We start from the raw sequence: 16,769 nt of genomic DNA, 5'->3' as shown, positions 1-16,769 counted from the left end.
AGTTGGGCTGAGACCTTACAGTGAGTGGGTGGAGCTCAAGTCTTTCTGGCCATCTCCAAACACGTGCTGCTTCTGGGGCCCCAAACACCCTTCATTGCCACGGAGTCTTCTCCCTATGGCTTTTCTTCTGTTTTCCAGCTGAAGAGCAGACCCTTTCCTGCTGCCTGAATGAGACCCCCTTTCCTGAGTCAGGAGCCAGTTAGCTAAAGGGCCAGGCTGCTCAGGGACTATATCCTGCATCTCCGCACCTCCTGAACACCAGCTGGTCCTGGTTGCCAGGATTAGATCACCGCCTGCATTCCCTTCCCCAGGCATGGTGAACCAGCCTTCCATCCGTATCCAAAACAAACAGATCAGGTGCCCTGTATTCTCTGAGGGCTTCCCTGCCTTGTATCACCTAATGGTCTTGTTGACAATGGGAGCCTTGTGCTGGGGCCCACGAGGCTGGAGGGGAAAACTTCCTTCTTGGTGAGGGTCATGAGCCCCGATCTGGGACACATCTTCTGTTCCCTCCTGGAAGGGCAGGGAAGCCAAACCTCTCAAGCTGGGGCTGCTCTGGCCCTTTGAAAACCCATCTCTTCACCCCTTTGTGTCCCCAGGCCATGGAGAGCAAGCTGCTCATCGGGGGCAGGAACATCATGGATCACACCAACGAGCAGCAGAAGATGCTCGAACTAAAGAGGCAGGAGATTGCCGAGCAGGTGGGGCTGGGGGCTTCAGGTCCCTGGGGGGGTGCATGGCCTTGAGGTCAGGTCGGGGGGCTGAGGGCAGTGAGTCATCATATGAGGGTGCCTGGAATTACAGGGCTGAGAACCTAACGCTCTGCATCCCATGGGTCCACCCGCCCAGGTGCTGGCTCTCCAAGATGTCACCCTCTACAGGCACCTGGTCCTAATTCCCAAACCTTCCACAAAGGTGTGAGTTCTTCACCAACTGTAGGGCTGTTTCTGAAAGCATCAAGAACCACAGTTTGTTGGTCTTACCCATCAACTGTGATACTACAGAGGAGAGGCTGAGACAGCTGAAAAGCCAATACCGGGGCATCAGTGGATGTAGTCAACACCCCTGGAAGGCTCCAGCGGTTAGGGGCGGGGTCTCCTTCCACATGGGGCAGTGCCTGCGAAAGCATGGCACTGTGAGCTGAGAAGAAGGTTCAGAGAGGCCTCCACTAAGGATGGGGTGGGAGCGATGGACGTGGGCTGTGAGACACTCTCTGCACCCTCCTGGCTCCTGTGGCCACGACGGAGCCAGGTTCCATGACAGGCAGAGCTCCCTTGGGTCTTCCCAGTATGTGCTGCTCCTCTGAGCCCTGTCCCCTGCCCCGGCCTAGAAACGCCGTGAGCGGGAAATGCAGCAAGAGATGATGCTCCGGGACGAGGAGACCATGGAGCTCCGGGGCACCTACACATCCCTGCAGCAGGAGGTGGAGGTCAAAACCAAGAAACTCAAGAAGGTAAGTTGCCACAGCAGGACCCCGGGTCCCTGTGTGTGCGGGCCCGGCAGTCACCTGCCCAAGGTGGGGTGTACTTTAGCGACCCCTCCCCACCTTGCTTGAACCTCTGACCCCTTGAGTTACGTTACCTGGGTGCTGGGGTGAGGAGCCAGGGGATGCAGGAATCTGGGTGGAATAGAACCTTTTCTCTTGCTTCAGGAGGGGCTTGAGAGGCTGGGAATGCCTTCACTTCCGCTCTGCAGGGTTGCCACCCTCGTGCTTCTGGGTCACTTCCCCTTTTCCTGTGGTGTCACCAGTGAGTCACCGTTTGGATAGTCAGGCACTGAGCAGGCCAGGGGAGTGGAGACTTGAGCCCGGGAGAGCTCAGAGAGGAAGCACAAGGCCCTCCAGAGATGAGAGTATCAGCCACCAGGACCCTATGAGGTCCATGGCCGGGGAATGGCATGTGCATAAGCTGAGGGCCTAGGGCAGGAAGCCGCAGATTCCAGCCTGGATTCTGGAAGAGCCTGGAAAGCCCTTAGATTGCTGAGGTGGCTGCGCCAGAGCAGGCCCGGCAGAGGCCCAGCTCCGGCGGCAGTTTCCCGGTTCCACACCTCCTGGTGTGATAGGAGTGGGACGGACAGGGGGATCAGGGCTACCCTCCCCACACCCCTCCTTTTGAGAGCGCTAGAGAGGCTGGAGTGGGTTGGGCCATCTTCCAAACTGGCTGAGGCTCTCCTGAGCCCTGGACCAGTAGTCCTGATACTCTGGTCCTGAATCAGGCTCTTCTTCACCTTGTGTGACCTTGAGCAAACCTATGCCTGAGTTTCCTCATCTGTAGAAAGAGGATGTTGGACCAGAAGGTTCCCCGGGTCCCATCAAACTTGAGCATTGCACAATGTGGACAGCAGCTGAGAGTGAGCAGGCTAACAGGTCACAGTGAGGGATGGGGCAGCCCTTGGAAGAACCCGATCCGATGGATGGAGGGACATTCACACGGGGACCCTGGCCTCATCCTGGACTGAGCTGGGGGAGTCGAGCCTCATTGGGCGCCACTCCGTACTGCCTCTGAGCTGCACCTTCCCCCGCCAGCTCTACGCCAAGCTGCAGGCGGTGAAGGCGGAGATCCAGGACCAGCACGATGAGTACATCCGCGTGCGGCAGGACCTGGAGGAGGCGCAGAATGAGCAGACCCGGGAACTCAAGCTCAAGTAGGGCCCCTTCTCTTCCCAGCTGGGGCCCGCACAGCCATCTCTCAGGCTCCGGGCCTCTCCCTGATAGGCTCCTCTCTTTGCCGAAGGCTTCAGTTCTGTCTCTTCACCCATGTCCATGACCCATAGGAATGGAAGGTGTCTGAGGGATGGGGGAGGGACCCATTGGAATTATCTTCTACCTCCTGTTTTCTCCTTCCTGTTCTCTGCCTGCATTAGATGAACCTTGTACAGGGCATGTTGGGTGTTGGCCAGAGGTAACTCCTAAGGCCTTGAGTCTATAATCTTTGCATGAGAAACTGTGATTTCCAGGCTCTATTGTTTCTCTAGGGACACCCTCCCCCCGACTTTTTGTTTTTTCCATTTTCTCTGTTCCCTCTGCCTCTTTGTGTCTTGCTGCTCCTCTTGCAACCTTCACCTACACTGGGTGGTCTCACTCCCCAAACCCCCATCTCTACCTCATTCCTGCTCCCAGATACCTGATCATCGAGAACTTCATCCCCCCAGAGGAGAAGAACAAGATCATGAACCGGCTTTTCCTAGACTGCGAGGAGGAGCAGTGGAAGTTCCAGCCCCTTGTTCCCAGTGGAGCGTGAGTCTCTCATCCCGCTGTCTGGGCCTAGGGACTCTCAAGCTCACCCCTGGTTGGGGGCGGCCAGGCGCTTGGGGGAGATGGAGGATGGGTTTTTTTCAGGATCAAATACAGGGATCTCTGTAAAGGAAGGAACATCAAATACAGTGTCTCGTTGGTCCAGAAAATACTAGCTTGCTAACATTTGGCCAGTCTGATGAATATTCGTTTGTCAGATGCCCAAAACAGCATCAATAGATAATATTGCCAAGCATTTACTGTGTGTTGGACACTGTGGGAGACTGTGCAGACAGAAGGTCAGTAAGATACAGTCAGAGCTCACAGTCCAGTGGGGAATACAGAAAAGGAGTCAGATCAAGAAATGATAGACAGGTGAGGTCTTTGTAGCCTTACTCAGCTGGGTGATTCAGCATTTCCACCTGTTTCCACATCCTAGCTGTTAGTTTACATCCATTGGCTGGGTGTGCAGCTCCCTCTGCCGGTGGCCCTGAAGAACAAGACTGGATAGGCACACCCAGCCGAGTGACTGCCTCACCCAGCTGAACCACTGTCCCTTTGTTGAAAATCTGTGTACGGGGGTGCTCAGGAGGCTGGACACCAGTGCACTTCCCTGGCAATTCTTTATCTATCCTAGGAATATTAATACCAAGTTAGGGCAAGAGTCTCCCCAAAGCTGGAGTGGGAAGCTAATTTTAGAAATCCATAACTCCTCACTGGAGCATCAGATTGCCTACTTGATTTGCCTACTTTCTGAAGAGCTGATCCTGCCCAAGTCCTGCAATCAGTATCTTTGCTTACTGTTGAATTATGGCATCTCCTAGCCTAGTACGGCAAAGAGAAAGATTCAGTGTTTTCTTTGTCATTGGGAAGCCTAAAAATTTGGCTCATTACTCAAAAGCTGCTTGCTTTAGCTTACTCTGCAGTGTTTTCATTTCCATGACTCTTTGGGAAGAACCAATCTTGACATACATACCCCGTGTGTAAGTTTGTAAGCAGCCAGTTCATGAGTAAAGGACTTTTCAATGGTGTCAGTTTGGATTTTTTTTTGTTTTGTCAGTTTGGATTTAAAATCTACCTTTCCAATCTAAGTGGAGACCTGTAGTAGTATATCATTTATTGCAGATGTTCTCCACCCTCGCTGCATCTAGAATCACCTCTGAGCTGGGCTCCAGAGAATCTGATTTGAGGGGTCTTATGGGTGGATCCCAGGACTTTTTTTAAAAAATTGTTTTTTCAAAGCCTCCAGCTGATTCTACTGGGAAGCTAGGTTCAGAAACTACTGTTCCATTGCCATCTACTGGAGGAAGATGCTGGTGAGGCTTCTGCTTTGTAAGGTTATTTTGTGCTTACAAAGTTCTTGAGCTGAAAGTTTGTACGTAGAGGAATTTCTTTATATTAGAGATGGATGAGGGAAGCTCTGAGAAGCCATGTTGGTTTTTTTTTTTTTTTTTTTGCCTTACTGGCTTTTATTTTTAAAAAATTTATTGGGGTATAGTTTATTTATATTTGAAGTTTTAATTTTGAAAATCAAGAATAATACAAAGAATTCCCGTGTGCCTTTCACCAAAACTCCCCAGTTGTTAGCATCTTGCCACATCTTGCTTGATTAATCCCCTGCCCCCAACAATTTGAGATTAAGTTGCAGACAGTCAACCCTTTACCAGTATTTCCTAAATTGAATGCGGACATTCTCTTACATAACCACAGTACAGTGATTCAGGAAATTCTATATTGACACCAGACGAATACACAACAAGCAATATTCAATTTTAGCCAGTTAACTCAATAATATCCATTAAGGCAACTCTTCCCCACCTGCACCAGGCCACCTGTGATGGTGCATTGCATTTAATCGTCATGCCTCTTCCTTTAATCTGGAACTGAAAAGGGATCTTGATTTGAGTTTTGAAAATTTCATGCTTCAGAGGAGTTTATTCGTTTCTCAAAACATTGGCCCTGCAATTTTTACTTGACTGCCTAAGCACACAATCAGACTTCAAAGCATGGTGGTACTTTGCCTGCAGCTAAAATACACTTTCTGCTTAATGTTTATGAATTTCCATTCTTTATTCAATTTTTTTTAAGTTTACTTTCTTCCTTTTACTCAAATAACTTTAAAATTTTTTAAAACTTTTAAAATAACTTCTCTTTTTTTTGCAAAAATAAAATGGTTTGCATACACTGAAAAGCTATACACAGACAAAAAAATTAAAACAGCTATCTTAAAATAGGACATGTTAAATGATTTTTAGAGTAGATACAAGTAACAGCTTGTAAAATAGAAGTCCTCCAGTTGGTATCTTTGCTTACTGTTGAATTATTCCCTCTCCTGCCTAGTAAGGCAAAGAGAGAAAGATTCAGTGTTTTCTTTGTCCTTGGGAAGCCTAAAAATTTGGCTCATTCCTCAAAAGCTGCTTGCGTTAGCTTACTCTGTAGTGTTTTCATTTCCATAACTTTTTGGGAAGAACAACCTCGACATACATACCCTGTTGGCTTAAATCTGCATACAGTTGTTCACCAGCCCGCATTTGTATGTCTCCATTAGCAGCTTTCTGATTGGATCCCAAATGGACTGTGTTTCCATAAAATTTTATATTAAAATTGTAAACATATAAATACTTTTACAAGCTTTTTCAAAGTTATGGGTATATTCACAACTTAACCATGCTATTTCATACAGAATCTGTATGTACCTCTTTGGAATGCAGAGTATATATTTTGTGTAGAAAATAATCTGGGTGAGGGTAAAAGGTATTAAGGCAATTGTGACATCCCAGTGTTCTCCACTGTACTTAAATACGGTTGATATAAACAGGTATTATAGATTTCTTTAAGAAAAAATTCCAATAAATATATTACTTCAAAAAGACTTGTTAATAAATACCAGGTAGTCAACTACATGCTATTCTGAATTACTGCTCCAAATTATTTTCTTTTTTAATGTCACCTGTCCATTGTCTGATAACTGCAATAAATAATATTTATCTCAGAACTTTTAAAAAACCACAGAAATACAACAGAGAAGTAGTAACAGTTCTAGGAAGATTTTTATGAAAGCAATTTTTTTCCGCAGCAGTTGGTGGTTAAAATAAAGTAAAAACACTTTCCTCCTAATTGGAATTCCCAAGTGAGATAATGACTCAGCACAGAGAGCCTCAGGGTTAGCATGCTGGTGTCAGAGTCACTGGCCTGGATCTGTGCCCCAAGCCCCTCCTTTCATAGCCAGAGAGGGGAGGGCCTTGGATGCAGCTTCCCCCATTTCGGGGAGCTCTGGGGCCTGAGACTGTAGAACAAGCTGCCTCTCTGGGAGGACTGGATCCCACTGTTTGCAGTATAACTTGATCGGGGCTGAAAACCTCTTCTGTCCCAAAACATATTTAACTAATGAAGGCATTGTCCCCTTTGCTCAATTCACCTGTGGAGTATTCTGCTTTGGCCTGTGGTGTTCTGGGGATGAGACATTGAAGGCTGCTCAAAATGAGAGGACAAAAGCATTGTTGGAAAGAAATTATGTAAAGTCATGCTGTCCCTCTAGAAAGCTTGGGCTAGAAAAAACATCTCCTCTCTTCTTCTAGCTGCAGGCATTTACCCCCACACTCTAACCCGCGCTTCTTTCTAAAACAAGGAGTTATTGTTGGGGAGCTCTTGAAACACACTCGTGTCAACTTATTTTGGAAGTCTGTCCTCTGTTCTTTTTTCTCCACTGTCTCTCTCTGATACACGGTAACTTCAGGTGAGGTCTGTTCCACAATCACAAATAATTTTGGTTGAAGTTACTTTGGAAAAAATCTTGGCAGCCACCTTCAACCATCACAGTTTTACAAGTAGGACCTTTTATGTTTGGCTTCTCATAATAGACTTTATTTTTAATTGTATTTATACACAACTGTCTTCTAAGGGTTGTATATTTGGCAGCTATAGCCCATGGTTTGCAGTTCAAAAATTCTATTTGTAACTTTAGTCCTTTGCTCTTTGCATTCCTGGCCACCCTAGATTCTTTTCAGAGCATCATGGTGCAGTAGAAAGAGACTGGTTTTGGGATGTAGAACATTTGGAATTCTGGTCCCTGCTCTGCCTTCAGAGAGTTTCTTAACTTCTCTGAACCCACGTTTCTTCACCTGCAAAGTCGGGATAATGAAACAAAAATCCCTGCAGGACTGTCAAGTTTGAAATGAAATAATGCGCATGTGTCTGTGTGTTGGGGAGGCGGGGGGATGTTCTAGGCCACTACCTCACAAAGAGGATGGTCCATAAATGGTTGCTGTCATACCAATAAGCCAACATGATGATTTTGGGGACTCCAGAGAAACCAGTTTGTCATCATCCCTTACAAGTGCCATAGAAGGACAGTTTGATTTGTTGCTTTTGTTTTAGATTTTGATTTTTAAATTGGGCTGCCTCCAAGTTTAGAGAGAGCATTCCTTGCTCTAAACAGAATAAGGATAGAAGGTTACGCTGGTTTTGTTACAGAGGCAAAGTTTACCTTAGTCAGAACATTCTCAGCTCTGGGTTGAGTCCCTAGATTTGTTCCCAGGCCTGTGAAAACTGAAAAAGAATCTGAAACAAGGAGAAGTTTTTGCCTTCCCAGGCAGGCGGTGAGCCATACGGAGGAGCCGTGGGAAGGGGGCGGGGGAAGTTCAGATGTGCCAAGGGATGCTGCTAGGTAGACTGCTGACCCATAGGGACGGGGGGACCTGATCGATCATGGAGAAAAGTCAGGTTTGCTGTGGTGGGTGCTTGTAAAGGACGTGGAAAGAGAAAACACACCCTATGATGTTGCCTGCTGGTTTTCAGAACAGAAGAAAGGTATGGTGAGCAGACAGCTGGCAATGAGATTGGGATCAGCCTTTGAGATGGGACTGATTTTTTAATATTAAGGGGAGAATATATATAAACTTGTGATAGAAGCTGTGTGGAGAAAGGGTCCTAAGAGAACTCTGAGGATCTACTAAGCACAAGAAAACTGCTGTGGCTTTCTTTAGGGAGGGGTGGATACTCCAGAGCCAGGCCTCCATTCTGGGCTGTCAGCCACAACCTGCTTACTACAGAGGGATCAATCATGGAAAGTAGGCCTGGGGCAGAGAGAGAGGAGATGGGAAGTTTGGTGTCCCAATTACAGACTCCCCTCCCCCACCCCCTTCTTCCCTCCTGCCACCCAGAATAGCCCTGGCATCTTTATTGGGTCAGGCTGCCAATTCACACTGATCATGGCTCTGCTCGTCCAGCCCTGTTCACTTGTCCCGTTCCCAGAGCCTGCAGCCCTCAAGGCACGCTGAGGCCCAGACAGTTCTGTGTGTGCTCCTGAAAGACAGCGTGGCATCCTAAAAGGAGTATTTGGGAAGGTTCAGTTTCCAGTCTCTTCCTAGTTGTATGACCTTGGGCGCACAAGGCATTTCGCTTTTCTGAGCCTCAGTCTCCTTGTCTGTCCCGTCTGAACCTCAGGAGGTTGTTGTGAAGTTTGAATGAGATGCAGAGATACACCTTATAAATGATAAGCTATTCCTCAGGAGGTTGTTGTAAAGTTTGAATGAGATGCAGAGATACACCTTATAAATGATAAGCTATTCCTCAGGAGGTTGTTGTAAAGTTTGAATGAGATGCAGAGATACACCTTATAAATGATAAGCTATTCCTCAGGAGGTTGTTGTAAAGTTTGAATGAGATGCAGAGATATACCTTATAAATGATAAGCTATTATTTTACTGATTTTTCTGCTCCTCTCCTCCAAAAGCCTCCTCCCCACCTCTTAGAGGGTCCACAGCAGCAGAGCAAGCTGGGGCTTCTACAGCTTCCTCCTTCCTTCCTTTTCATCTATGAAGAGGGGTTGGTGGGAACCCCAAGTGGAGCCCAGCATTCTTTTATATAAAACCTGAGACTGGTTTTTCACTACTTGCTGTGGCAGAAGGCTGGCCTTGTTCTGTCAGGTCCTGCACGGCTTGTTCTAGTCAAGGACAGAATGTCCTATCTCTGAGTTACTTAGCCTGTTTCTTCTCTTCTGTCTTCTGTCTGCCTTTTGGCTTTTTTCATTGCTTGTTTGTATCCCTGTTTGAAATTAGCAAGTGGAGCTGAGAATGAATAATCATCACAGCTGCCGTGTGTTGAACGCTTGCAGTGTATTGTGCTCCGTGCTTCTCTTGTTAATCTCAGCAGTTCTGTAGGATGGTGATAAGATATATGAAGCTCAGAGATAATAAGCTGCTTCCCAAGGTAACAAAGCCTAAGGGGCAGAGCCAATATTCAAACTTGGATCTGCCTGACTCTAAACCCTGTTAATTTTTTAGTGGAAATAACTGTCATTTTCTTTCCTGTTTTTATTTGTTTTGAATAATCAAATACCTCATACTCATTAAGTTGCTGAGAGTAAAAAGTCTAACATACTATGTGTTGTCCAAAATATAAAGCAATGGGAACTTTCTTGTAGGTATGTAGCCACTTTGGCAATATTTGGTAAAACTGAAGATGCACGTTGGAACCATTCCATTCCTGGATATATACCCCAAAGAAACTGTTGAATATATACTTAAAGATACCTATACATACAGAAATCTTTACAACAGCACTGTGTTAAATAGAAAGGGAGAGAGAAAAAGGAATTGACCTACATGTCCATCAACAAGAGGATATATAAAAAACATAAAATGCTATATTGAAACCTTAAGATAATCAATATAGGGACTTCCCTGGTGGTCCAGTGGCTAAGACTCCATGCTCCCAATGCATAGGGCCTAGGTTCGATCCCTGGTCAAGGAACTGGATCCCACATGCCATAGCTAAGACCTGGCACTGCCAAATAAATAAATAAAAAATATTAAAAAAAAAAAAAAAAGATAATCAATATAGTTAAACTGTAATCTAGAGCAGCATGAATAAATATAAAAGACATGTTTGGGCACACAAAAAATGTATCTGTACTATACAGTACAAAATTTAGAAATGGGTATACAATACTGTATATATTGTTTATGAATATATACATATGTAAATAAATATAAAAACATGCCTGACATTAATAGTCACCAAACTCAAGAAAGGGATTAATTCTGGAGAAGGAAAGTCTTAAAAACTGTGCCTACATTTTACTTCTCAAAAAAGATTTGGTGTTAAGTATAACAAAATGTTAAGATTTAGCAAAACTGAATGGTAGGTAAACAGATATATATTATTTTCTGTGCTTTTCTGAGTATTTGAAATAACTTATTAGATATAAACTTATACACGTACATTTAAAAAATTATAAAACCATCCAAAGATAATTACTATTAACATTTCGTTGAATATCCAAACTTCTTTCTAAGCATCCACACATGTATACACACTTCTTTAAGATCAAAACAAATTTCATCTTTTTATTTGCTTTTTTACTTAATATGTTGTAGAAATCTTTTCATGGTTACATAAAGCCAAAAACAATGTAACTGCATAATATTCCTTCACATGACTGAATAATAATTTAACTTGTCCATTCTGGTGCACATTTGGTTTGTTTCTAATTGTTTGCACTTGTAAATAATATTGCAGCACACATCCCAAATTTTTGTCCCCATCTCTGATTATTTCCTTAGGGAAATTCCTAAGAATGGGAATTTGGGTCAAAGAATATGCATGTTTTAAAAGCCAAGCCTGAGTTTTGTTTGTTTTATAAGTAATAGCTTTATTGAATATAAACCATACATAAAGTTTACCATTTTAAAGTATATTATTCAGTGGATTTTAGTATATTCACAGTTATATAACAGCACCACTGTCTAATTCCAGAACATTTTCATCACTCCGAGAAGAAACCTCAAACCCATTAGCTCCCCAGTGTCCCCATCCCTAGAAAACCACCAATCTGTTCACTTTCTGTCTCTATGGACTTGCCTATTCCAGATAGTTCATATAAATGGAATCATACAACATGTAGTCTTTTATGTCTACTGTCTTTCACTTGGCAAAATGTTTTCAAGGTTCTTCTATGTTGTAGCATGCATCAGTCCTTCATTCCTTTTTGTTGCTGAATAATATTCCATTCTATGATATTCCACATTTTGTTTATTTTTCATAAATGAATAGTCATTTGGGTTATTTCTGCTTTTCGGCTGTTATGAATAATTCTTCTTTGAACATTCATGTACAAGTTTTTGTAGGGCATATGTTTTCAGTTTTCTTGACTATGTACCTCTAGTAATGGAAGCACCAGGTCATATGGTAACTCTACGTTTAACTTTTTGAAGAACCGCTATACTGTTTGCAAAGAGGCTGCATCATTTTATTTTCCCACCAACAATGCCTGGAGGGTCCAATTTCTCTGTATCTTCACCAACATGTGTTATTATCTGTCTTCCAGGATTATAGTTATCTTAGTAACCAATGAGATATCATGAAGTGGTATCTCACTGTGGGTTTGATTTGCATTTTCATAATAACTAATAGTGTTGAGCATCTTTTCATGTGCTTATTGGCCATTATATATTTTCTTTGAAGAAATGGCTACCCAAATCCTTTGTTCATTTTTGAACTGGATTATTTGTCTTTTTATTGTTCATTTATAAGAGTTATTTTTATTTTTTATGTTATTTTTAGATTCTAAATACAACTCATGTATCGCATGGATGATTTGCAGATAATTTCTCCCATTTTATAAGGTCATGAAGATTTACTCCTTTGTTTTACCTAAGAGTCTTATAGGTTTAGCACTTACATTGAAGTCTATGATTAATTTTTAAGTTAGTTTTTTATATATGGTACAAGGGAAGAATCCAGCTTCATTTTTTTGTGTGTGGCTATCCAACTATACTTGTGCCATTTGCTGAAGAGACTGTTCATGCCTCATTGAATAGTCTTGGTACCCTTATAGAGAATCAGTTGCTTGTAATAAATACAAGGGTTTATTTCTAGATTCTTAATTCTGTTCCATTGATCCTTATGTCTTTCCTTATGCCAGTATCACACAGCCTTGATTACTGTAACATTGTAATAAATTTTTAATTTTTTTTATTGATGTATAGTTGAATTACAATGTTGTAATAAGTTTTGAGGGGCTTACCTTATAGCTCAGTTGGTAAAGAACCTGCCTGCAATGCAGGAGACCTGGGTTCGATCCCTGGGTCAGGAAGATCCCCTGGAGAAGGAAATGACAGCCCACTCCAGTATTCTTGCCTGGAGAATCCCATGGACAGAGGAACCTGGCAGGCTACAGTCCATGGGGTTGCAAAAGAGTTGGACATAACTTAGCGACTAAACCACTACCAATAAGTTTTGAAACTGGAAAAATGTGAATCTTCTCCCTTTGTTCTTTTTCAAGATTGTTTTGGCTATTTTGGAACTCTTGCATTTCAAGCCTGAGTTTCTAATCATTTTATTGTGTTAAAACCTATGAAAGAAAATGAAAAGCAGAACCACTAATTAATGGTTTTGTGTAGTATGTGAAGTCAGTCTGTGAGTCTGACAGCTAAAATAAGATTGGATTGCCTTTCTTCATCCCAGTCTTCTGTCAGACCTTTTCACTGTGGAAAAAAATTGAAGCAACAAGAGTGATGAATGTCTTTTTGTGTTATTACTCTCTTGAGTCGTTAGATGGTATTAGAGCAAAGAGAAGCAAATTCCAGAACTGGCAGTCTGTGTGGCCTCCTGACTACCTGAATGATATGTAATCCTTCATGAAATCACTCTCCCTTTGTGTTCAGAGGAAACTGATTTAAAATATAGCCTCTTCCCTACAGCAATAGCAGCCAAATGAAGAAGCGGCCAACGTCTGCAGTGGGCTACAAGAGGCCGATCAGCCAGTATGCTCGGGTTGCCATGGCAATGGGGTCCCACCCCAGGTACAGGGTAAGCAGCTGGGAAATAGAAAGGGTGGGTGGATGCTTGCAACCTCTGCTTCCTCTACCTGCCTCATTACCCTTGGTACTCCCATTATCTCCCCGAGTGCCTAGAAGATGCTGGCCATCAGGACCAGTGCTCACCTCTGGCCTGATATTCCCACCATAGGCTGAGAACATCATGTTTCTGGAGTTGGATGTGTCCCCGCCTGCGGTCTTTGAGATGGAATTCTCTCATGACCAAGACCAAGACCCCCGTGCACTACACATGGAGAGGCTCATGCGGTTGGACAGCTTTCTGGAAAGACCTTCCACGTCTAAAGTCCGGAAGTCCAGATCCTGGTCAGTACCATCACGGTCAGAGTGAGCAATGGATTTAGCGCGGAAACCACAGTGCGGGGGGCTGGTGGACGTTGAGGAGGGTTGTGGTTGTACCCAAAAGGCATGAAGGGAGACTGATAATTGGGGCTGCGGGGGCTGAGTTCCTACAGCGACAGGATGAGGGAAAGAAAAGTTCTCACTTCTTTCTGTTTCCTGCACCCCCAACCCCCCAACCTCATCCGCACCCCTGCAGGTGCCAGAGTCCTCAGCGGCCTCCACCTCCCACCGCACACGCCTCGCTGGCCGCCTCTGCTGCTCTGCGTCCCACGACAGTGCTTGATCACGAGTGACAACCTTCCGTCGGGCTTGCCCCGTCCCCCCCGCCCAGACCCCCAGGGACAGGGTGGCCAACCCTGGCTCATCTCGCTGCCGCTCGGTGTGCGTGCGTGCGTGTGCGTGTGTGGGCGCATGTGCGTGTGCGTATGTTGGTGGGGGACCCCAGCAGACGTGCCTCTGCTGGCTCTTGGCCTCCTTTATTTAATTAATGTTATTTATTCGTGGAACTCGGTTTGTGTGGGAAAGGAGCCCTCGCCTGACCCTGCCGTGCTCACCGCCCAGCCTCCTCCTCCTCTTGACTTTAGACCCCACCCCGCTGCCCCCATCAGACCTCACTCTCCTTCCAGTCAATTGCGCCCAGAAGGGAAGACGCAGGTGCCTGTGTGTATTTTTTTCTACCTGGCTTGTTCCGGAATCTCGCATCTCCTCCTGCGCTGCCGGTGAGCAGCTGCTGAGCACTTTCTGGGACTACAGAAATACAAGATGTGTGCTGAAGACAGGAGACATCCATCCTGCTGATGGTGAGCGTGTGCTCCCAGCGGAGGGAGAGCCCCACTCTGCTTTCCGGGCTTCAAACAGCCTCTTTCCGCTTCTCGGGCTCCTTATCAAGGACTCCAGTGACCCCGTCCGCACGGCCCATGCTTTTCAGCTTTGGCAAGAACTCATGGCTTCCCGAACTGCTTCCTGCCCACCTTACCCACTCGGGGAAGGGAACTGTGAACTGATCAGTCGCTGCCTCCTCGGGACCTCCGGGACATGGGACAGTAATGGAGAGAGTGTGGACAGTCATCAAGGGACGTCCATTTGTTTCCGTTCCCTCTGAGAAGTCACTTTGGCCGACAAGGAATCAGGCCAACTCTCCATCTTTGAGATGCTGCTTCTTCCAGCTCTCATCATTTCCTGCAGCTGCCTGTATCCCCGCTACTAGTGGGAGGATCAGTGCCTCTCTCTGGCTAAACAAAGGTACCGGAATCTGATGCTTCTCCCTGCTCATGGAGCACAGGAGATGGAGACCCAGGCACAACCTGCCAACTCTGCCCATTACCCCTGTTCCTGAATCACATTTGTTGGGCACTGTTTTGTTGACAAGACTGACCCTTCAGCATTGTGCAAATTGGTCCCTAAGGAAATCCTCTCACTTCCATTTCTGACATCCCAAGATGCCTCTGGGTATCTCAGGTGAATTTCTACCAAAAAGAAAGATTAATTTTCATTGACTTACCTTTTAAGTGTATATTTTGGTGGAAGAGTGAAGAGGTAGTCATGAATGAAAACACATAGTTTGGGACTGCAAAACGACCTAATATGCAGTCTCCAGTGACTAGAATATGAGGAGTTTAGTCACTGGGGAAAGCCATGAAACTGACAGGGCTGCCTGAAATTTGGTGTGTGGGAGGTGGCGGTGGGGAGTGACTACCTGGTTATTCTCTTTCCAGCAGGAAATGAACCCTTCTTGCACACAGCTCAATTTCTACCCTGAGGACCAAGCTGTGGTTTGGTTTACTTCAATGATGCTATCGTTGCTGCTGTAACTATGACACCAGGTGGTTGGGCCATTCATTTTCCACTGGCGCCTGTCCTTCAAGGAAACAACGTTTTTCATCAGAGCCCAGAAGATGGTTTGAGACTCAGGATTCAGATCAGAGATTCGGCTGTGGCTAGGACAGGAGTGGCGTGTAGAAATTTTCCAGGTGGCCTGGGCACAGAGGGACCTCCAGGCCTGCGTTGAGCAGCCTCTCCCACTGACCTCTGTCTTGTTTGTGGATGAAGCCTCATGTGTTACCCTTATTCATCACTTGGACACATCGACTCTGCATTGTCTGCTCACTTGACCCTCACAGTCTTATAGCACAATGTACCCAACTTCCCCACCCCCAGTCGGAGGGCTGGGCCCGAGGTGTGGTCAGAGGAGGAGCTCCTGCCTGCAGTTTTGTGTATGTGTGTGTGTGTGCGCGTGTTTATGTGTGTGTGTGTTTACCTTCACAGGGGACACTTTACACTCCGTGTAAGATATGCTGGGAACAGGGCCACCGGGGTGGCTGGATCTCAGTCTCTCCGTCTCTCTTTCTCTTCTTTTCCTTTTGATGTATCCAACACTTGGTTGACAAAGTAAGGGCCTTGATTAGGACCAAATTTCCATGTCTGTTGCTATGGTCTTTATTTAGGACAGCGATTAACAATGCAGTGGCCCATTCTTTTCACTCTATACAATTGATGATACAGGACATATGTAATATATAAATATATATATAAAACATTACCCTCTGTCTCCTTGGCTTAGGATGAGATCTCTCTGTCAAGCTGAAATGCACCTGCAGCTCAATGCTGCCAGCAGCCTGCAGGCCCCAGCCCTGTTCAAATTAACACAGTCGATAATAAAGGAATGAGTATCGTTACAAAGTTGGTTGCCTGCCTTCTCTTCCCTTTGACTCTCTCTGTGTTTCTTCTTTATGGTCTCCCGTCTTTCTCTTCCTTGGTTTTTTCCAAGAGGGGTTCAAGAGTGTTTGGAGCCCAGCGGGAGTGATCAGCACCTGGGAACACTGGCTACTTCATAACAGGGGCTCCATCTGAGCAGTGGGGCCAAAGGGGCAGGGCTCCGGCTCTAGGCTGAAGCCTGTGCCTGAGTTACGGCAGCAGCTGTTCGTGTGCTAGGCTTGCAGTCCCCTCCCAGTTAGTTTCGAGCTCTGAGCAGATTTCAGAACTGCCTAGATGCTGTCCGCATTAGCTGTCAGTATCGTTTCACAGCTCTGCCCCTTCTGTTTATCAGCCAAGAGAGATGAAATCGGGCAATAATGTGGGAAAAGCACATCCATATGCCTGGCACATGGTGGTACTGAATTAAAATCATTAAAAGCTAGCTTTCCCTTACCCTGTCTTCCCAGGGCCTCTTTTCCTCCCTCTGAGTTCATCTGCTGGCTCCCTGGAGTGTGGCAGTCTTATAGGAAATGAGAAGTAGTTGCTGCTAAAAAAAAATGTGAAGCCCAGGGGAGTTGCCTGGCAGTCCAGTGGTGGGGCCCAGGTTAGATCGCTGGTCAGGGAACTAAGACCCCACAGGCCCCGTGGCACAACAAAAAAAT

General features: G+C 45.5%; 1 protein-coding gene across 3 annotated transcripts in view; it reads left to right on the top strand.

The window, feature by feature from the left end:
• Positions 1–16,769, top strand: part of KIF3C (kinesin family member 3C) — a 44,111-nt gene that overhangs the window by 17,223 nt on the left and 10,119 nt on the right. The window contains exons 2-9 of one of the 3 annotated variants that reach the window (XR_009694663.1): positions 600–701; positions 1,331–1,453; positions 2,525–2,643; positions 3,119–3,235; positions 12,937–13,045; positions 13,205–13,377; positions 13,610–14,213; positions 14,342–16,092. Coding sequence is in view for 2 of the 3 variants with exons in the window: in XM_061154968.1 (XP_061010951.1) it covers positions 600–701; positions 1,331–1,453; positions 2,525–2,643; positions 3,119–3,235; positions 12,937–13,045; positions 13,205–13,377; positions 13,610–13,706 (840 nt within the window). In the remaining variant the exon portion in view is untranslated. Of the gene's footprint in view, positions 1–599; positions 702–1,330; positions 1,454–2,524; positions 2,644–3,118; positions 3,236–12,936; positions 13,046–13,204; positions 13,378–13,609; positions 16,093–16,769 lie in introns of those variants that run through there. The other 2 variants (XM_061154968.1, XM_061154967.1) reach the window with 2 other exon arrangements.

Source organism: Dama dama, chromosome 11 (assembly GCF_033118175.1).
Source record: "Dama dama isolate Ldn47 chromosome 11, ASM3311817v1, whole genome shotgun sequence".
Lineage (NCBI taxonomy): Eukaryota > Metazoa > Chordata > Mammalia > Artiodactyla > Cervidae > Dama > Dama dama.
This window is presented reverse-complemented; position numbering and strand designations above follow the sequence as displayed.